At 44.9% G+C, this 22,260-nt stretch overlaps 1 protein-coding gene across 1 annotated transcript; it reads left to right on the forward strand.

The window, feature by feature from the left end:
• Positions 1 to 7,863: 7,863 nt before the first annotated feature.
• LOC117136318 (protein scabrous) lies at positions 7,864 to 20,970 on the forward strand. The gene is made up of 4 exons (XM_033297168.1): positions 7,864 to 8,715; positions 11,602 to 11,995; positions 18,229 to 18,759; positions 18,942 to 20,970. Exons 1-4 carry the CDS (start codon positions 8,183 to 8,185, stop codon positions 19,869 to 19,871), a joined length of 2,388 nt encoding a protein of 795 aa, XP_033153059.1. The 5' UTR covers positions 7,864 to 8,182; the 3' UTR covers positions 19,872 to 20,970.
• Positions 20,971 to 22,260: the final 1,290 nt, after the last annotated feature.

Genomic DNA, 22,260 nt, shown 5'->3' on the forward strand with positions numbered 1-22,260 from the left:
CACAATAAAAGCGTAAAGTGACAACAAAGCGGCAAACAACAAAATAAATAAATCACAAACAAAAAGCAGAGCCAGCAGCAGAGCTCCAAAATAGCACACGAAGGCAGAAAAACAATAAGAGCGAGACTGCACTGCGAAAAATCGGTATGTGATTTGGAATAAAATACTGAATGTCTTTGTCAACTGTAAGTTTGATAGAAAACTTCGTGTGGAAACCCATATTTTCTGCTTAAGCTATTTAATAATTATATTTCTTCAAAATGGTATGTAGTTTTGTTTTTCTAATATATTATATATATTGTTTTTGAAATTCAAGATATTTGGATCAAAATTGAAGAAAATTAAATCGAATCAAGCTGCTTGTAATGTCAAATATTCTCTTCGTAGGATTTTTTTTTAGCTTAAGTTAGATTTCTAATAAGTAGTAATATTTCCATGCTGCTTTTTTCTCTCAGTGCATTAGTCACCCGAAAAACAAGCTGGAAAAGCAGTCACAAAAAGAACAGAACACAGCGAAACAAAGCTGAGCGAAACTTTTCTTTCGTCCTTAGCTGCTTTTTGTTCTTTGGCACGCAATTCATATTTCCTTGTCCCAAAGAAAATGTTTCATATGCCCACCGGAGGAAGGGGTGTTTGTGGGAGGATTCGGAGGCGGTGGATCCCAAGAATCCACGGAGAAGGACTAAGTGTAGCGACCAGTTGACACAATGCAGCAACAAGGTGGGTGGGCAAACAACAACGGAAACTTTTGTCATCCTTAGGCCAGGCTCCATCCTTTGGACCAGCTCCTGCCCCTTTGGAGCCAGCTCCTTTTCCTCAGCCGGCGACTTTTATTGTTCGAGTAGCGCTAAACGCTCCATCATTTTGCGCTCTGTATGTTTTTTGTATTTCTGTGTCGTGGTATTTCTGTTTTTTTCTTCTTTTTTTTAGTATTTTGGTGTCGTTGCACGCTGAAAAATTTGCGCCTGGCCATTGTTAATTTATAATGACGCCCCGAAAAAGGTTCACTAAATACGTGTGCATGACCCCGCTGGCTGGGGGTCATTAGGGGCATTCCTGCAGCGAATCACCTCCGGATTTCGAAACTGTGGAGCTGAGGAGCTAAGGAGCTGAGACAATGCCCCCCTGGGCAATCGTCATGAGGAACGAAAGTTTGCATAAATTCTCGAAAGAATTTACGAGCTGTAAGCTAGCAAAGTTTAGCCTTCTACCAGCTTTTACATGCCGCCTGCCCTTTTTCGCTAGTGCTGTAACTTTTCTTTCTTATGCGTAATTTACGATACAATAAATTTTGTCAAAGATTCTTTTTTTCTTTCTTTTTTGGCCTTGTGGGCCCGTTTGTTTGCGTTTGTGTTTGATAAGCCATTAGTCAAAATGACAAACGCTTAGGTTGATTCAAATTGAAAAGATTTACGTGGCCGAAACAATGCCCGAATGCAGGTTCGAGTGCAAAGGAGCCATTGAAGCAGGCCGCAAATGCCGATAAGACCCTCACAAAATAAAGGGCTTTAAGCCAAAAGCAAGTCGAGTTTTCTTCTCGGGTAAAATTGGGGCTTTCACGCCCTAAAAGTGCCGCAAATAGAACGCAACTTTTAAAGGGGGAACTTTTTGCAAGATGGAAAAACCGCTGGGGGTATTTATTACATCAAATAAAATAAAAAATCGATAGATTCCAAAATTTAAAACCCGCTTAAGCTTAAATGCAGGCTGATTTAGGGGAAGGCTTTTTTTGCGAAAATTTAAAAGTTCAGTCTTAACATTAGTTCACGATATGCGGCTTGAAATACTATTCTTTTTAAACAACAAGTAATCTAGATTTTATAAAAGCCAATGTAACAGAAATCATTGCCCCTTAAAAACCACAATTATTAACTGCAACATTTCAGGGGAATTACGACTGCAGCTCCATATCAATTGGCCCGATTCTGATTCCGATTCCGGTCCAGACTGAAACTTTAAAAATGCAAAAGCCCTTCTTCCCGCAACATTTCCACATATGTAGAGGGGTTTTTTTTTAAGGCAGAGGTCTCGAACAGAGGTTAACTGAAATGTTTCGCATTCAATGCTGGGGAGACCCTGACATTTTGGCCAGTTTTGCCGTTCTTTCTGGCCTGCAGTTTTGGGCTAGTCCTGTGCTATGTTTTTTTTGTTTGCTGCACTCTGAATTCCGCTTTTTATTGTGCAGTGTTTTGCAATTGGAATGGGTTTCGGTTTGGTTTGGTTTGGTTTTGGCCTGGGCTTGGGCTTGGGGTTTCATATCCTGCACTGGGGCAATTAAGTTCGTAATCTGAGCGACATCTGTGCATTGGACACAGCATCGGGAGCAGCTGAGCATTTTTTGCTCGCCTGTCGTCCTTCCCAATTTTTTTCCTTTTTTTTTTTGCTTTTTTGTTTACAATATTTCGTCGAAAATTGCTGGGATTGAGGAGTCGGCGGGTGAGGCATTGTTTACAGCTTGTTATTAACTCTTTCGCAATGTTTTTCGCTGTTTTTGTTCTGTTTTTTTTTTTGAGTTCAGCTGGGTCGTGATTTAAACGCTCCGAGCTGTAAAACTTCCAACAGCTTAAATGCCGCCAGCCTCGTGAGTCCTTTCCCTGGAATTTTCTCCTCGACTGATTGTCATTGTCCTCAATTTACCTCCATTTAAGGGTAATGAATGGCGATGAAAACTTTAAAGTGTGTGGGAAACTCCACAAGGTCGAAATGTGGGCCACGGAAAAGACTTACTGAAATATGTTCACATTTACTGTTTATTTTTTAAAAAGTTATTTTTAATTGATTCTCTGCTTTTGTGACATCGTACAAAAGGTGGAAACAATTGTTATAGTTTATTTATTTGCTGTATGCTCTGAACTATTCATTATTTTATCGAATACAATACGAACATGATTTTATTACAATCACATCTGATATGTTTTACTATTAAAAATGAATGGTATTTTTGAATAACATAAAATTTACATGTTTTTGAATTTTAAATTAATCTACGAAAATAATTTTCTTTGCAAACTCCTGGAATTTCCTTATCCATTCGTTATTTTCTTATATTTAGCCAAGGTTTTAAATTGCTATACCTCCAGAAAATTCACCTCACACCCTCCAACAATTAGGTGTCTTGAAAATTCTTTGAATTTCCTTGAATACTTGCCTAAAATTGCCAACAAAAGGGCCGCTGCCCTGCTCTCAATGGGCCGCCTGTCAATTTTCAGTTAACACAGTTCATCACTTGCAAATCTGACATGCTCCAGGATCCGTTATTAGGGTGCATGGCAAATGCGTAGGACCGAGGATGAGCAGGACAATGAATGCCCCGAGGAGCCTGCCAGCTGCACGTCCTGCCACCTTCGATGCACACCAAAAACGCGTTCGCCTGTCTTTCGTCATTATTTGCCCTCCTGCAGGCTGGGCGATCGGATATGGTGCATAGGCATAGGGACGAAAGGAGCTGCAACTGTTGCAGCGAGGTCCTTTGGCCTGCCCATTAATATGGTTCGGCCAAGTGGCTGAAAGCCGAAATCCGAAAACCGAAATCTGTTGATTGCAGCGGGGGAGGGGCAGTACGCCGCAACGACAGCTGTGAAGTCACAAAGGGCTCTAGGAAGTCGCCCCTCTTTTCCTCTCTTCTCCTCTCCACTCCTCGCTTCCTTCTGCTCCGATGTGTCCTTGTGCTCGCTGTCCTGGTGCTCCGTTTAGCTCCGCTTGCGGGATGTTGATGTATCTGGTAGATGTATCTGTATCTGCATCTGAGTGTGCAGCTGTCGCAGCCGGTTCGATGCTTCTACGCTTCGTCTCACTAGCATGTTTTCTTTTTGTAAGAAATACTCATGGTTTAGAAGGGTTGGGTGCAGAATATTGTTTTAAACTATTTTTGGGCTATGAAAGCAACACAGAATCACTTTTATTTCGATTTGAATGAATTCAACTTCAACAACCTAACGCAATATATTTATTTTAGATTATTTGTTGTGGTATATCTTGAATAAATACGGCAAGGAATTGTTGGCTATATAGGTTTTATATGTTATACATAAAGTGTAACATAAGACCAATTTAGGGTATCTCATGGTCCATTCACATTCCAGCCCAGAGCAACGGCTTTTTGATTGCCTTATGGTGGTCAATGGCAGCATTAGCCCTCATTCGGTTGATGGCTTCTAGGGATTGTTTTTATGGTCTGTCAATGTGTGCTTTCCCCTGCATCCTCGCCGCCTCTTTCTCCCTCCTCTCCATTCACTCTCTCCGCGAAGAGCGTGCGAATGCAGTGACAAGGAGACCACAAACAGCGCTGGTGCGTTGGTGCGCTAGTGCGTTGGTGTTGCCAAGAAAAAGCCACCGAAGTGGATGGCTAAAGCGGAGGCAGCCGTGCAGCAACAGCCTTGAGTGATAGCAAAAGTATCTGCGAGTGTGTGTGCCCGTCGCTGTGCCAGAGTGTGTGTGTGATCAGCGGAGCATGTAGGCAACATGCCACACCACGCCAGTGGCTACAAGTCCCAAAGTTGATGAAACAACACGTAGCGAAGCCTTGGCACAGCAGCAACACCAGCCGCTGCAACAGTAAAAAGGGAAAAAGGGAACAACAGCGGCAGCAACTGCAGCAGCAACAGCGGCAGATTAAATCAGGTAGGAAATTTTCGTTCGAGTGGTAAATTTTTTGCACCTGCCGTTAGCGGCTGCAGCCGGTTTGGAAGTCCTCTTTCGGTGCTTCCTGAATGACTGGCCGGCCGGCCAACTTACCTCAGCTGTTGCAGCCGTTGTCATTCAGATGATTAGTGTTCAGTTTGGAACTGCGCCTGCGCAGCGTTCTTGTCGATCGTTGTTTTTTTTTTGGCCAGATACATTCGAAGGCACAAAACTGTCGCCTGGGCTGGAAATGTATCGCGTGCGTCGTTGCGTGCTCCTTGGTTGCATGCCGCATAAGCGGAACCTGTCCTCGGCTCAGGCACTCATCTTGTATGCACACTGGGCAGAATCAACAATGCCTTAAGCCAACTTGATGAGCCCTCATCATCTGCCTGGCCAGAAAGGTCTCGAACTGGTCAATGGGCAGATAAGAGACACCTGCTCCCGCATTCCGGCATTGATTGTTGAATCCAATTTCAGATACTCATTGAAATAAATGTGTTTTAAAGTGAGTTGAATTACTAGAGACGCATTTTTCAAATTCCTGTACCACTTACTTTTCGGATCTGTATGGAGATTATCCAAGCAAAATTTGTTTATAAATTGTTATAGCTAAAATATTTAAAATGTATATAAGTATAGTAAATATAATTCATATTGTATAGTGGGCAATAATATCTATTTTTCCATTAATGATTTATGAGCAGTAGTGCCAACCTTATATTTTATTCTGCAGCGAGGTGTTACAACCCAGTTGGTTATTACATAAAGTGATTTGTTTTTAGTATAAGTGCAATTGGAAGGAACAATGCTAGTCGCCCATCAAATCGCATAGAGTACCTGCTTTTAGCACCTGGACGAGACCTCAAAAGAGCCTTCAATGGGAAGCACCCGTTGAAATCCCCATCGAATATGAGTGGAATGGAATTTGAACTCCATTCGAGTCGTGCCACGCTCACATTTAATACCAATTCAGGGAGTGAACTGGAGAGCACCGACAGACTTTCCAGGCCATTACCTTAATATGCTGACCATAACGTGAGCCATTCGCTGCCATTTCCAGCCACATTTCCCTGCATAAAAGCCAACAATATAACGGGCGACAATGAAACAAATGCTCTGTGGGGTGGTGGCATGGACACGAGGGCAAAGGGGTCGACTTGTGGGGGGTTGGGTTAGTGCCGGAGTGCCATGCAAATGGCGGCAGCCACCACTCCCAGGTGCAATGCCCCATCCCACTGCACTTGCCGTGTGCAACAAGCTAGAACAGAATGACAACAAACAAAGGCATCAAATTAAAAACTAAACTGCGTCCACTCAAAATATGCAAACAGTTCGGCCGGATGGCAAGGGCAAGTTGTATGTCCGATGCATGTGTGGCATGGATGTGCATGTGGCCACCGCTTGATTATGCAGCCACATCCATTGATGATGGCCACCACAAAGGGGCTGGCCAGCAGCTCCGGCTTGTTCTCTGCCTTCTCTGCCAACGTTCGCTGCCAGCACTACATTAAAAAGTAAAACCGAAAACGACATCAAAATAATAGGAAGTGCGCGACTGGGAGACCCGAAGATGGGAATACACTTTGATAACAACTACTATATATGCCCTTAGTGATAATTGGAGAACATGCTTTAATTGCTATATTTAAATATTGAAATATTTAGGAACTAATATAGGCAGCTTTTTAGCTTACTTATAACCAGTTAAGATTCTTCAATGAATAGAATAGGTTAATCTATGAACTTATTGCTGGATTGAGCTATTACTTTCTGTTGTAGATGACCACTTACTCCAGCAGTATCCTTAAACTATAGATTATAATAACTCTTATATCAAGACACATATATTGTTCTAGTTCACCAAATGCACGTTTGCCATTGCAAAACTCCTTGCAAGGGTATGAAAATATGGCAAATTGCAACACAGCCTCGGCAAGTGCCAACAATGGCAGACTGTTGCACCCCCTTGCAGTCGTTACTCGTGCCCCCTGCTTTTTCCACCAATTTCCCCCCGCCCTTTGCTCAGCCAAGCGCACATTCCATTCAGCTGACCCCGGAACCTGCCTCACCCCTTGTATATTTATGGATGGAACAAAAATAGTAAAATGCATAGCTTACAGCGCATTTTTCGGTGCGTAAGGCGGCATTTTTGGCATCTTTTTTGCACACATTTTCCCCACTTGCGATGAACCCCCCTTCCCCCTCCCCCACCTTTTTTTGGAGCCATGTTGCAGCAATGCAGTTAGTGGGCTTAAGACCTATTCGATTGCCTGCCTGCTCCTTTTTTGCCTGTGACTTTTGCAGCCGCATTCCAACTTTGCACTTTAAAACCTTTTCCGGCTTTTATCAGCGAATCGCGTGGGTGGGTGATTTATATAGAGATAGATACATAGAGATTCTCTCCCACCAACTGTGCACTAAAAACAAATGTCCCGAAAAGCGGCAGATCTAAAGGGATTTCGGCCTGGATGATGCAGGCGATAGTTAAGCCATTAGTATCTGATTTCCTATCAAGGTATTTGCTTCGACATCCTTATTGTTTGGAACCAGGAAATCTTGTTTCCCCAGGTAACTACGAGGAATTCCAAAGACAATAGGGAGTTTTCCTGCTGCAGTTTCTTTTGTGCGCCTATGAGCTGCCCTTCCTCCTTGCAACTATCCAGGACATTTAGCTCCGTCTGGTTTTCGTTCCTCTTGCAGTATATCTAGCACATCAGCATGTTTTCGCACTTCGCCGCCTGTCTGCCTATGGGGCCGAAACATCTGCCGTTTTCGTTGCAGTTTCTTATCGTTGTAGTCTCACCGCAACCGCGCCATGTGTCGGGGCAGCAGGATGAGTGCAAAAAAGAGGCACCGGGTAACTAGACCGCCATTTTGCCTTGCTCTCGTTCACTATCTGAAACTCCGAATATGAACTGCCTGCCTTAAAGACATGATCTTTGGTAATAGCAATCATTTCAAAGGACGTTTTTCGGGCATCTAACATCTAGTTTATTCATTGATTTTCTCTTAACTAGATGCGTTCTCTTTGCGGCTCTCTTTCCTGCTTGTTGCATGCTTCGGGCAGGTGGCTGCTCTCTTTGGCACTCTTTCCCGGCTACTCCCCCGCCAAATGTACCTTTGCCTTTACCGCAACTTCGCACTCGTCTGCTCTCTCGCGTTGGCCGAAGCGTGCCGAACGAAGCCGAGCATTCGGCATGGCAGCGAATAAAAGGAAGTGCCGAAGACGCGCCGCTTCAGTCCTTCGAAGAACGCCGCGCTGAAAACATCCTTCCCTTGGAAGGTGCTCTAGTGAACTCCAGTGATATACTTCACCCAGTGCTGCGAGCGAACTTTCCGTGGACCACAAGTGAAAAGCACAGCTAAGCCAAGCAACAAGGATTAAGCCCGAGGCAACGCCTGGAATAATTGTAGCATTGTTTGCCAGCGCCTTTTTATAAGGTGTTTGACTGTCACGGCGCCGGAAAGTCGAGGAGAATCGTTTGTGTTTGTCGGCATGCGTGCCAGTTATTTGCATAAATTGCCCATCTAACTCGAGTCCCTTTTTTGTGCGGTGTGAATGAAAGATTGGCAAACATTCCCGGACCTCCAAAAAAAGAAAGTTTCGCGTGACCATTTAAATTGCCCTGCAACAATGGCAGCAGGTTCAAACGTTTTGTGGCCAATACTCCTGGCCGTGGTGGTGCTCCAGATTTCCGTGGCATCCGTGAGTGGAGCGGCCAGTGGTGGGGTAGTCCTTAGCGACGTGAACAACATGTTGCGCGATGCCAAGCTGGTGACCTCGGAGAAGCCCGTTGTGCACTCAAAACAGGAAGCGGAAGCGCCGGAATCCAGCGTGGAGCTGCTCCGCTTCGTCGATGATGACGAGGATAGCGAGGACATCAGCTCCATTGAACGGCAGGATGGCAGGACAATGGAGAGCAAAAAAATGGCCGATCAGGTGCGCCTGCTGACCAAGCAGCTCAACGCTCTGATGCTGCGGCGCCGCGAGGATTACGAGATGCTGGAGCACAATCTGCGCAAATCCCTGCGGCTCACCACGAATGCGAACAGCGTGGACGCCGACATGCGCAGCGAACTGAACCAACTCAGGTAAGCTGGGCAGGCTTAGCCCACCTGCTCTAAATCGAATTTGAATTTTTAATTTGCGACGCGCCGACACAGACCCGCTCCATTGGTCAATGTCTCGCTGGCAATTTGTGGGCCTAGAAACTTGGCGCTAACTTTCCCGCAGTCACGTAGAACTTGTCGCCCAACTTTGGCCAACAAATTGATGGCCCTCTAAAGCGGGCAACAGTTTGTAAACGGGGTGAAAAATATAGGTTTCTTATTTGAGAGTCTAGTTTTAGTGTTAATCTATTTAAATTAAGTTGGACATATACATTTGTATGCATGTTTTAAGGTAACTGCGGATTCATTTCATTTTGGCTAGAGTAAAGGGATAGATTCATTTCCGACCCTTTAAAGCATTCACGGAATATGTCCATTTGCTTCGCAATCCCTTGCCTTGACTAATAGGTATATGTTAGTCGACACACTCCTATCCGGCGTTCTCTCTTGTTATATCACTGTTTTTTCCATCTTCCCTTGACACGGCTTGCAATTATTTACGACTGTTGTGACAGCGAAAACTTCAGTTTTTCCCTCCATTTTGCGACTCCTTCAACTTTTTCATTCGTGGCCAGTGCAATGAAGAAGAGAATTCCTATGCGGCACATGATTGTGCTCCACTAATTCAGACAAATATGTGATGGGGAAACGCAGGAAGCGGCAGGATAAGACATCTAATCAGAGCAAAGACACGAGCCAGTGGCCCAGCCCAAGTTTGCGTAGCATTCGTGATTTGTTTTGTTGTCATTGTCATGGGCTGACTAATAATGATTGTCTCATCGAGCTGAACGCACACATATATCAGTTTCGCCAACGCCACTACCGGACTACCCACTACCATCTACCCGGAATGCCATCTTCTGTGTGGCAGCGTAAAAAAATACGTAAAAATGGCACACTCTTAATTTACTGAACAAATAGCCAAGGTTAGCCCGTTGTTGTTGCTGTCGTGGACATCGTAAACTTTGTCAGTGACACCGTAAATAATTCAGCACACGCTCGTGTTTATACACTCCATATACATATGAGGAGTGTGCTTTGCAGAAGGGACTTGTCCATGGAGATGGAGCTGGAGCTGGGGCTGGAGCTCCCAACTCCCAAGGCAAACGCCAGTCAAACGTCATGTCAGTTGTGGTTTATGTGATCCACTATCTCCGCCGCCCACACAAAACCGACCACAGTACGTACCTTCGACCGACATTCACGCCCACCTACCACCCACTTACCGCCCACTTTCCGCCCACCGCCCACCTGGATCAGCTTTAGCCGCAGTCCGCTCAGTCGGACAACATCATTATCTGATTGAGCTGAATAGCGTGTTGGGCAGGTCCACTCTGTTGATTTGATAACAAGATTCGCTTCCAAAAGTTACACCGCTGCGTCCAATTTGGTAATTAAACTGGAAAAAATCAGAAAATCCAGATGCGAACACCATCAGACGTCATCAAATCAGGTCCGATGAAGTTCGGCATTTGCAGTGTTCATGTTGCGTTTTCAATTTGCTCGCTTGTCATTGACAGCATTTTCAATTTTCCGTTGAATGACAGTCAGTTTTTTTTGGTCGGAAAAAGCTGGTACGGCAGCCAAGCGAAAAATTGCCAGGCGAAAAGGGAAATTCGGTTGGTTTGGCATTACTACAAAAGTTGCCAATGGGCAGGGCTAGAAACTGTTATTTTTTTTAGGGCTAGTAATGCAAGTTTTTCAGCTCCGTGCTAGGAAACACATTTTTATTCTATTTGACATAGCAAATATTTGGCTATATGTACATGTGGACTTTGGGCTTCCGGCAGTGCCTGGGTCAGTTACCGCTTTTGATGCCCCAACTTTGCAAGAACCCCGAACTGTTTTAATTAAATATTTAAGTAATTGTACGGAAAACGGAGAGCCAAACAAATCCATAACTTTTCATAGTCTGTCTGGATGGGGCCACAAAAACTTTTGCAAGCCATAAAATTAACAAAAAACGCCCACGCACAATGCAACAATTTGAAATATTACGTATACGCTGGCTGGCATGAATAAAAACCTAACCGAATGTGATGTATGTGTATGTACATCCCACAGTCACGGGGATGGGGAACACAACTTTTCTTTGGACCACTTTATTTTTGTCTGTTGCCGGTTGGGTTTTTTCTTTATGAAAATTTCATGTAGCTGTGCTCTTTTGACAGTGAAAAATAAAAGAACAGCGCCAGCTGCTCTGCTGCTTCTTCTTCTTCTTCTTCTGCCGCTGCTGCCTTTCGAAAAACAAAACTTTTTACCTACGCTCCGAATTTGTTCAGCTTCTTGCGGCTGTGCTTCCGTTTCCGCTTCCTTCCAACTGACTACTTTAATTGTCTGAAATGCCACAAAAATGCGTTTCGTTCGGTCTTGGTCTCATTGCGCTCTTATTTTTTGGTAGCTGGCAACTGCCACAAGTGCTACAACATTTTCATTTTCATTTTCATTCTGAGCATTTAAACAACGTTTTCACCCAGCACTTGTTGTTTGCGGTCTGGTCGCACTTGATTTTTTATTTTGTATGTTTTCCGGCAAAGTTTGCCAACGCCAATTGTGAATTTCTGTCCACTGTCCGCATGATTTCTGTGATTTCCGTTTGTCGACAATGTTTGGGGCTGGTGAAATAATCTCGCAGAGCTTAAATTAAACGCTCGATGGAAATTTAGCGGTATCGAGGTGGGGCTGGAGCATGATTGAGTGCAGGTCGAAATCCCATTAGTGGACCGCACGCCAGCCGCATTGGCAATTAAGTTAGCCGACAGCCTGAAAATGTCAATTTAAATTAGATTTCCTGGCCAGAGTGTAGCAATTAAAGCATTACCTGTCCCCTGCTAATTAGAGACTTATTCAATTCTTTTCCCTTTTCAGGGAGGAGCTGGCCGCGCTGCGCTCCTCGCAGAGTGGCAACAAGGAGCGCTTGACCGTCGAGTGGCTGCAGCAGACGATCTCCGAGATTCGCAAACAGCTGGTGGATCTGCAAAGGACGGCCAGCAACGTGGCCCGGGATGTCCAGCAGCGCAGCTCCACCTTCGAGGATCTGGCCACCATTCGCAGTGACTATCAGCAGCTTAGGTTGGATCTGGCGGCTCAGCGCGAGCGCCAGCAGCAGACGGAGGTCTATGTCCAGGAACTGCGCGAGGAGATGCTCCAGCAGGAGCAGGACTTCCAGCACGCCCTTGTCAAGCTGCAGCAGAGGACTCGCAAGGACGGCACAGCCACCAGTGTGGAGGAGGAGAGCGGTAGCCAGGAAGCCAACCAGGAGGTGAGTACCCGTACCCGCTTTATGCTAATCATCAGATAAGCACGCGACGGCCGAGGTGAAACAGTCGTGCACTGGGAAAAATATTAAATGTTAAAACAATTTAAAAGCTGCGTACAGAAGAGTCTTAGACTAGAATATTTAAAAGAACATTTTCAACTCATCGATTGATGATTTGTTGATTGAAAAGGATATACATATCTGTTTCTCCCAGTGTATCCTTTTATGACCCCCGAAAGAAAGCCGCTGGTTTGTTTTGTTTCTCCTTTAAGTGCGTCCCATAAAGCGGCCACCAACGTGGCGGCCATTATCTGGCCGTTTTATGCCTTACTTTATACGCCAGATGAAGAGCGCTAAAGGTTGTGGCAGATAGGAGGTAGGAGGTGTGTGGTGGGCGGTGGGCGTGGGGCGTCACGATGTGCTAACGAGTGGGTCCAAAATCGCAATCCGCCTTTTAGCCCGCCGTTTTAACGGCCCGCCACCCACACACATGTTGGCCAAATTACTCATACGCACCGCAGGACGTTGTCGTATTTAATATTTAATGTCAGACTCGACCGTCCCTGGCAGCCACTTAGGCCTCACGTTCAATGCCTTAATGTCCTCCTGGGCCTCCGGGCGACTCATAAAGAGATTGCTGCAAATGATGGAGCCATGATCAGTGGCATCCTTTCGTCAAAATCCCAGCCTACTTACTGGGGCTCTCATGTCGGGCTTACAGTGAATGATGTGGAGTTCTCGAAATCGGATCTGCATATGAAGGACTCGCACTCGGACTTGGACTTGTACCGACTCCGACTCGTATGCTCTCACATCCTATGTGCTGGGTTGTAAGGACTCGACACCCTACCACCTCCTTAATTATAATTAATGTCAATAAAGGGCTTGCAGCAGCAACCTCAACAATGGAGCGAAAACAAAGGCAGCTGGCAAGGGTGGGGAGCCATGGCGATGGAAGGGCAGCCAGGTAACCAGCTCCAGGTTGCTTCATTAAAAGGATTATGCGTCAGACCGCTCCAATATGAGAATGCGGTAACGTCGTTCGACCATCAACGAAATATGTCAGTGGGGCCCCGATGCCCCTCATCCCCCATGTTGGTCCTACCCCCCCTTAAACTGGTTTGGCAGCCACCTGTTTTGATCTGCTGGTTGTTGGCTGGTTTGCCGTTCCTCCGTTATTCAGTCGTTTCGCTCCACTTTGAAGTTTGGCTTAAGCGAAATTTGCTTGCTTAGAAGCAGAATGTGTACGCTTCTTGCCAGCGAATTCGCTGGCTTGGCTGGAAATTTTATATGTGCTCCGTTCGCCCACAAAGCCGAGAAAATTTCGACGAGCTGACGCAATTACTTGCGGGTCTCAAAGGGCCAAATAGAAATTTAAGAAGTATATGTGAGAATTCAAAGGGAAAAATTCATCGTTGCGACTTCGGTTTTTGGTTTTTGTTCAGCCGACTTTCAAAGCTAACGTAGTATCCTTAAAGCATAAATAGAGTCGCGAAACATAATATTTAATCCGACTTAAGCATTTTAAGCACAATAGTTAAAGACGATATAGATAGTTTCAATTAACCCAGATGACCATGAAGCTTTAGTAATTCAACCCGATTCCCCCGAGATCAATTGACCATGGTCAACCTCCACTTCACGCAGGTCCAATATACCCTTGAGACGCCTTAAGTACAAGGAGGGGATTAAGTGCTCAGCCGAGCAGCTTAAGCGGCTTTCGCCGGACCTCGGCGCACACGCATCACATGCTGTTATCCATATATCCTCGCATCCCAGCAGCCTGGGTGTATGTTTATATATATATATCATTAATGGGCAGGCCGTTGCCAAAATATAAAGCGAAATTGCTGAAAATTGCAAAACAAAAAGCAGGAAATCACCTTTTAATCGCCCTGAGTCAAAGGAGAGGCGGTTTTCGGGACAGTAGGGATGGGGATTGCTATTCACTGGCCAGCTGCTTTTGGGAACTGGCTTAGGTTGACTCGATGGCTTGGCTTGATGGACAGAACGCGCAGGAGGACCGGGCCTTTGTCTCTTGACTTGCCAAGTTTTGGCAGCCGACAGCAGGAGTTGGAGCTGGCGAGTGGTGGATGGCGATGGTACAGGGTAGAAGGTAGATGGAGCTGCGGCAGATGCTCTCGAGTGCTCCGATAATCAGTTCCCCTGCCACCTGCCTCGTATCCCCCCCTCCCCCCATTGCGGCACTTCGGCACAATTTGATCCTTTTCATTACTTTTTTCACTCTGTCTCGCTGGTTTCTTTCCCACCAAAACAAAAAATAAATAAAAAAAACGGGGTGGGGGTTGCTTTTTGACCAAGAAAACCAGTTCCTGGACTTTCTCATCACAAAAACCAAAAGCAATTTTTGAAAATTGTTATTATAGAAGCGCAGCAAAGCAGAAATTAGGTTAAATTAGAACAAAGAGCAAAAAGCAGATAAAAAAGGTAAGGGAGCCGAAAATAGAAAGGGCAGATGGAAAAAAGTGAAACATCTCAAGGATAACCAGCAGCAAAATAAATACAAATACAAACAATAAAACTGCACAGGTGGGCGCCACGAAAAAGTAATACCAAAAAATAGACAATAATTTCCTTTGTGTGTGTGTGTGAGTGGATGGTTGAATTTAATCAACTTTCCTTTATTTGATTAGCCCGGAAAAATGTACAAAGCCAAAGCAGTAAAGTTATGCAAAAACCAAAAAAAAAAAAGAAAAAACCTTGGGGGATTAAGCGAAAACCAGAGAGACAGAGGTTTCGCAAATATTGCTAGCGAAAATGTTAAAGTAAAAAAAAATAAATAAAAAGCTACACAATTAGGTAAAAGTTACCATGGAGATGCTAGACCTTCTCTAAGAATTAAATAACAATTTTTGGTTAAGCTTCCTGAAGATTTTAAAGCTGAAGCATCTAAATTCCAGATATGTATTTTGTCAAATAGCCATAATAATTCACGCAAATAAACACTAATTTAATGCACCTTGATAAATTAGCCGAATTAAGCTTGATTTAATGGGCATGGCCAAACTTTGCTTTATGTATTTATTTATTTCCCTGCTCAGATGTGATAACACTTGAACCCAAAACATCTGCCGGTGACAGGGGAAAAGCCAAATATAATTTGCCAACTCTAATTGCAAACAGTCGGCAGATTGATGCCCTCCTGATATAAAACCGAATACTTATATGTATATATAAATAAACAATACATATGTGCTGAACCGACCATTCTGTGTAACAAATCGCTTTGATGAAAGCTGTCACTTGCAACAGTTGGGCCAGAAATTCGAGCCGAAAGAGGGAAAAACACAAATGTTTATCATTGGTTATTGATGCTACCATATCTTGGGCGGGGATTCCGGTATGGGGGCGTAGTGTATTGTACATATGAGGGACTGGCTGTTAAATTAGCAAGGCAAACAAATGCCAGGCACACAACGGCAGAACGCCAGAAATCGAAGGAATCGAGGAGGAGCTGCAGGAGCAGGAGCTGTGGCAGCAGCCCCAAGGCAAACTGACACGGAGAATCCGGTTTCGGATATCTTTGTATGTCTGTTTTCGTACCCCAACTACCAAAACTCCCCGCAGTGCCTGACATTTTTACCTTATTTATGTTGATATTTGTTTTGCCTTTGTTTCATGTTACGTACGACCATCTCTCCTCCACTGGCAATTTGTTTGATTGTTGTCGAGCTGGTTGTCTACCCTTTTGTATCGGTAAAATATATACTTCGCAGGAGTCAAGTTGTCTGTATTGAAACAATTGTCCTTTGCTTAGATTTCCACATTTTCTTGGAAATTAAATACGGTTTCGAAGCATATTTGTGGGCTACATTTTAGTTTCAAATTATGCACACGCCTCTGCCACATTTCGTCCAGAGGATCACGTTGACGTTGACTTTGAGGTACCGGCAACGAGCGTTTTTTGGCCCCCAAATGCGCATTAACTTAATGGCATTTTGTGGCGCCCAACGTCGACGCAGCCAGCCCACTTTTCCTCCTAGCTATCTGCCACTGAGCTCAACTTTTTCAAGCATCGCACAGAAGTCCTATTAAATTTTTACGACAATGCGCCGTGCAGAAGCCCAGGAACTGAACAGGAACAGATTTTTACTCTTTTTCCCATGCTCCATGCTCCATGCGCCATGCTGCAACCCCAAAAGCCGTTCCCATTTTCCATTTTCCCATACCCATCGCTCGTGGAATCGCTGTCGCGCTAATAGCAAATCCTTGTTAGCTTTCACTTAAGTACAACATGTAAAATGTTCACTTTTAATCCATGAAGCAGCCGGGCCAGCACAGAAATTAATTAGTTCCCTTTTCATGGCGCTTCGACTGCTCCTGTTCCTGTTCCCGTTCCCGTTCTGATCCTTTTGTTTATGACTTTGCACGAAAAACACTTGAAATATTTATGCTTCAATTTCGATTTCAATTAACGCGGCCATTGGCCAGTGCACACAAAACAAAAAATGCACTTGTCTCTGTGGCGGAGAAATTTGAGCTACATAAATCACATTTAATTATACCGTTGATGGGCGAAATTTATATGCCAGTGCTGGCACCTTTCCGCCTTAGAAATATATATATATATATAGCAAACACGTTTGCCCGAATATATATTGAGGATTGCTCCGTTTTGATGGCCACTTCCCCGTCTCGGCCAGAGTTCATATAAAACGCGAACGTGTCGTATTAGCCGCGTTCGTGACCTTTCGCATAAAACAACGCCAAGGCTGAAGCAGCGCCACCCACTCAAGCCGCCCACCGCCCAACCACCACCCACTGCACCCCGACGAAACGTGCGTGAAGGCAAAGCAAACAACGGAGCGAAGGAAAAGCGGGAAAAGCGGAAAAAGCAGTGGCTGCGCCACCAATGAAAACATTTTCACAGCGGCCCAAAGTGTTCGATGCCGATGAGGCACAAACGCAACTTTGGCATAAATATTCATGAATGTTTTCCATATTTTCGGTGGTCTTTTGTTCGCTTTCTTTTTTTTTGGCAAGGAATAATTGAATTCGTTGCGGGAAATGGTCAAAAATTTCGCAAAATATAATTTGCTATCGAGTCTTTGGCAGTAAGTCAAATTGTGAATCGATTTAGGGACTTCCAAAAATAACCAAATCTTTGAAATAGACTTTTTCTTTTCGCTTAGCATATTTTGTTTGCATTTATTTAATTGGAAAATGTGCAGCATTTCAAGGTTGACTAATTGGGATTAGAATGGAGAAGAAAAGTAAAATCTACCATTGAAAAGGGGTTTCAAGGAAACGGCATAATTGCTTTTATTTTATGTTTTATGTTGAGGGCCCCTTTTTGCAGTATACTCGTATACAACATGGTTTCTTTGCGCACTCACTCATTGAATTCATTAGCAGGACACTTTCTGCCGCCCTTTGTCCCCGCCAGCAGCATCCTTTATTAGTCAATTACCCAGGACATTTCTATGACTGATGGCCACGAACATAAATGAAAAGGATACCCTGGGGCGGCAGATATGTAGAATAGATCCTGTGGCGTTGGGGGCGCACTCATTCACGGCGCCGGCTGAATGTGACCCAAATGGCATTACCTTGGTTTACAGCTGCTCGCTGCTGTCACTCAGCAAAATTATTTCTATGCATATTGTATGTTTGTGGAAATTTATGCAGTTTTTACCACCGAGAGCTAGGAGATGCACGGTGGGCATGTGGATACGGATGGGGTCTTGGGGCTGAGATTGGGGTTGGGGTTGGGCGTGCTGATATGCGGATGTGGATGCAAATCCACCCACGCCACGCGGCACCAGCAGCAGCAGCAGCTCCGGGGATTTACACGCTTTTGGGCAAAAGCTGCAGCTTGAGCTGGCTGCGTAGCTGCAGCTGACATTATTGTGGCACGCTCTGCCTGCCGCCTGGTTATGAAATGCATTTATAATAAATGGATTTAGCATTCAATTCCCGGCACATAATCCCAGCCAGCGCAGCGACAATAGAATCTCAGCCAGCTTAACAGCTCTCCCCACGAATCATCCTTATCATGGCTTTTCCCCATACTGAAGAATGTAATGAAATGTGGGTGGCACTGGGTCAGTTTGCGCCAAGGCATCATTCTTGGTGTCTTGACTTGCACTTTTTCCTTTGAATCAACTTTTAACTTGTGAAGGTTACTTAACATATCTTACAACAAAGTTATCATTATTGTTTGGAATGCATAAGTTATGTAATATCTTTCTAATGTTTCCTTATTTTCCTTCCAGCAAACCGGACTTGAATCCACTGCTGATCACAAGCGCCGTCATTGCCGTTTCCAGAGCGAGCAGATCCATCAGCTGCAACTGGCCCAGCGGAACCTGCGCCGCCAGGTGAACGGATTGCGCTTCCACCACATCGACGAGCGGGTTCGCAGCATCGAGGTGGAGCAGCACAGGATCGCCAATGCCAACTTTAACCTGAGCAGTCAGATCGCTTCCCTGGACAAGCTGCATACCTCGATGCTGGAGCTGCTCGAAGATGTGGAGGGCCTGCAGACCAAGATGGATAAGAGCATACCGGAACTGCGGCACGAGATCTCCAAGCTGGAGTTCGCCAATGCCCAGATCACCTCGGAGCAGAGTCTGATCAGGGAGGAGGGCACCAATGCGGCACGATCCTTGCAAGCCATGGCTGTGAGTGTGAGTGTCCTGCAGGAGGAGCGCGAAGGCATGCGGAAGCTGTCCGCCAATGTAGATCAGCTGAGAACCAATGTGGATCGATTGCAGTCTCTGGTCAATGATGAGATGAAGAATAAGGTGAGTTATGGCCACATTGGCAATGCATCTATCATACACTAAATTCCTTTAATAAAATTGAATTCCATATAGTAACTCTTTATTAAATCTTCAAAACTTTTGTTCGCTATTTTACTTTTAAGTTCTTTAATGCTGGCCCCTGGCTAACTGAGATGTTCAATTATTTCCCATCTCTCACACAGCTCACCCACCTGAACAAGCCCCACAAGCGACCACATCATCAGAATCTCCAGCCGCAGGATGATTCCCCTATTGACTCCGTCTTGGCCGAAACCCTGGTCAGCGAGCTTGAGAACGTGGAGACCCAGTACGAGGCCATCATCAACAAACTGCCGCACGACTGCAGCGAGGTGCACACCCAAACAGACGGACTGCATCTGATTGCGCCCGCCGGCCAACGGCATCCGCTGATGACGCACTGCACCGCCGATGGATGGACGACGGTGCAAAGACGGTTCGATGGCAGTGCCGACTTCAACCGCTCGTGGGCGGATTATGCCCAAGGATTTGGGGCGCCTGGCGGTGAGTTCTGGATTGGCAACGAGCAGCTGCATCACCTGACCCTGGACAACTGCAGTCGGCTGCAGGTGCAAATGCAGGACATCTACGACAACGTTTGGGTGGCCGAGTACAAGCGATTTTACATATCCTCGCGAGCCGACGGCTATCGGCTGCACATTGCCGAGTACTCCGGCAATGCCTCGGATGCACTGAACTACCAACAGGGCATGCAGTTCTCGGCCATCGATGACGATCGGGACATCTCGCAGACGCACTGTGCTGCTAACTATGAGGGTGGCTGGTGGTTCTCTCATTGCCAGCACGCCAATCTCAATGGGCGATACAATCTGGGCCTGACTTGGTTCGATGCCGCTCGCAACGAATGGATAGCGGTCAAGTCAAGCCGGATGCTGGTCAAGCGCCTGCCCGCCGTCGAGTGCCAGGCGAATGCCAGTGCCAGTGGCGCCTTTGTTTCCGTTTCCGGTTCGGCTGCTGATGCTGCGCCGTCGAGCGGTGCAACAACAACAACAGCAACAGCAGCGCCGGCGACGGTAACGACGCCGAAAACCAACAACAGTGTGGTCCAGTTCGTGGCCGCCGGGCAGGCGTAAGTGAGCTGATCCCGCCGTTAAACCGAGGGGATGAATACCGCTACAGTGAACCACCAGAGCCATGCCTACTATAGTTGGGAGTCCACTGTTTGTCTGTGGGAGGTGGATCTAAAAGATCGGTAGATAAGTGTAAAAAATAAACGGAAAATCGAATATCGAAGGCCCCCCCTCCTTTACTCCCCCATTGTAAATACTCAGCACATAAGTTGTAGCATTAATCTTTCAAATGGAGCTTACTCTGGCCTTAGAGTACACTAGGCGTATGCGTAATTTAGTTGGCAGCTGCCAGCCTCGTTTCAACCGTATAAATATTCAATTCTTTGGTCTTTCAACAAGATCTCATAGAGGCTTAAGTTCCGCGGTAGCATAAACTGAAGCGGGAGCAAAAGAGACAGAGAGGTGGTTAGAGAGAGATAGGGAGAGAGCATATCATTTAAGAGAATGCAGAGTTAATGTCTAGATATAATCGTCCTGCCCCCAAAACTAAAACAAAAACTTAACTAGTTGTAACATGTAAGAGGCCTAATCTCGATTAGGCTCATCTCAGACAAATAATAAATATACAAACGGACTCGCGGAGAAGAGAACTTTCTAGCCTAAGTCACCATATCAGTCATATGCAGTATACATTTATTAGTTTAGTGTTGGTAAATGTACTTGTAATTGTTGTACAATATAATAGGGTATACGCATCCGTTTTCCCGCTTACTAAATATCTGCTTCAGTCCAAAACCAAACCGATTTCCCTAACACCCAACCCATGGAGTCGCATGCCAAAGAGATCAAGTCAGAAATAGAGAAACAGATCCATATGCAAGTTTTTACGAAACACAAGAAACTGAAAACTATTTTCTGCAGTTTTGCATATACCAAAAATTAAATAAACGAACAAATGAAGTGAGCGAAGGGCAAAAACCATGAGAGCTAAAATAAAAAATGCATTTAGCCAGTAAGTTATGAACTATATATATTATGTATACATTAATTTTATGTCCAGTAAGTTTAAGCTAACTGAAAAAGAAAAGGAAAACCAGAAAGCTTGGCCCTTAGACCGGCGTATTTTACAATAAATGGATTGATGTGAAACGAAAAACCCGAAGGGATCAGGCAATCTTTTAATGGACTTTCGGGGGGCTGCACAAGTAATCCATGTTTAATTAATTATAAGTGCCAAGCCAAACTAAATCGGGTGGATTTGAAATGGCATGATTTCACCCTGGCAGCCCCAGCAAATATGCACTCGTTATTCCACTTGCATTCACACGAACACATATGGTATGTAGCCACCTATAGTACATATAGATATGTATATATACGTATATGTACATATATATGTATGGGTAGCCGGAGGCGAATGGAGATGTATTTCAATTGAAAGATGTTCGCACCCGGAGTGCAGATGGAATAGTTATCGTTCTATTTCGTTTCTTTTCCACCAACTACCAGTGCTGGGGGCCATTTATCAGCACGTGAAAAGTTGCCAACTGCCAGCGAGGAAGTTTAATAATGCAAAACTCAAACATTTTTCATCATCTCGTTATATTGAGACCTCTTCGTGGGCGGTGGGAGGGGCTGACCCCCCCTCCTTCCCTGACACGATGATCCCCTTATTTATGCATTTATTTTGTTGACATTCTGCAGTCAAAACTTGCTGAGCTGCAAATGGATAACTGACTCTTTCGGCTACTTGGTCTGCGTTCGAAAGTTCAAAGTGCCAGCTCAAAAAAAAAAAATAAAAAAGAGTTAAAAAAATGCACAAAATCGGAAAGGAATGAGAAATGCATGGCAATTTTGTTATGCAAATGCGCCAGAGAGCATACAAATTGACAGCGAATGGAGGGCGCATTGAATGTAGAACTCGTGACATTTATTTATTGAGATACAACGGACGGGATTTGGCCATTCGATTGCTTACACAGAAAAAAGATGAAATTTATACGACGATCCAATTGATTTGATTTTTCATTGCGATTCGAAGATGCGTATAAATAAAAGTTCCACTTTGCTAATACTGCCAAAACTCAACTCAACAGGCTACTTTATTTGTATAACCTGTGCATAATTTTTTTAGCGTGCACAAAAGTGGCTTTTAAATTCATTTCGAGATCCTACTTGGGGTCGGTCAGCCAGTCGAGAAGTCAACCAGGACTTTCTGCACCATTTAACCTGAGAGCGTCTTGCGAATGAAATCAAATTTGGTGTGAAGCCAAAGCGAATTGTTGTCCCAGCCGAGAAAAGAAAAAAAAAGGAACAAACGATGGCCAAAGAAATGAAAATTGCGTGCAAAGTGGGGACCCAAAAAGGAAGCTGGCTCACCTCCAATGTAAATAAATGGCCAAATGGAGCAGCGGTTCGCACGCATTTAAAATGGAAATCATTTATGGTCGAC

Source organism: Drosophila mauritiana, chromosome 2R, assembly GCF_004382145.1.
Source record: "Drosophila mauritiana strain mau12 chromosome 2R, ASM438214v1, whole genome shotgun sequence".
In the NCBI taxonomy this organism is placed as follows: domain Eukaryota; kingdom Metazoa; phylum Arthropoda; class Insecta; order Diptera; family Drosophilidae; genus Drosophila; species Drosophila mauritiana.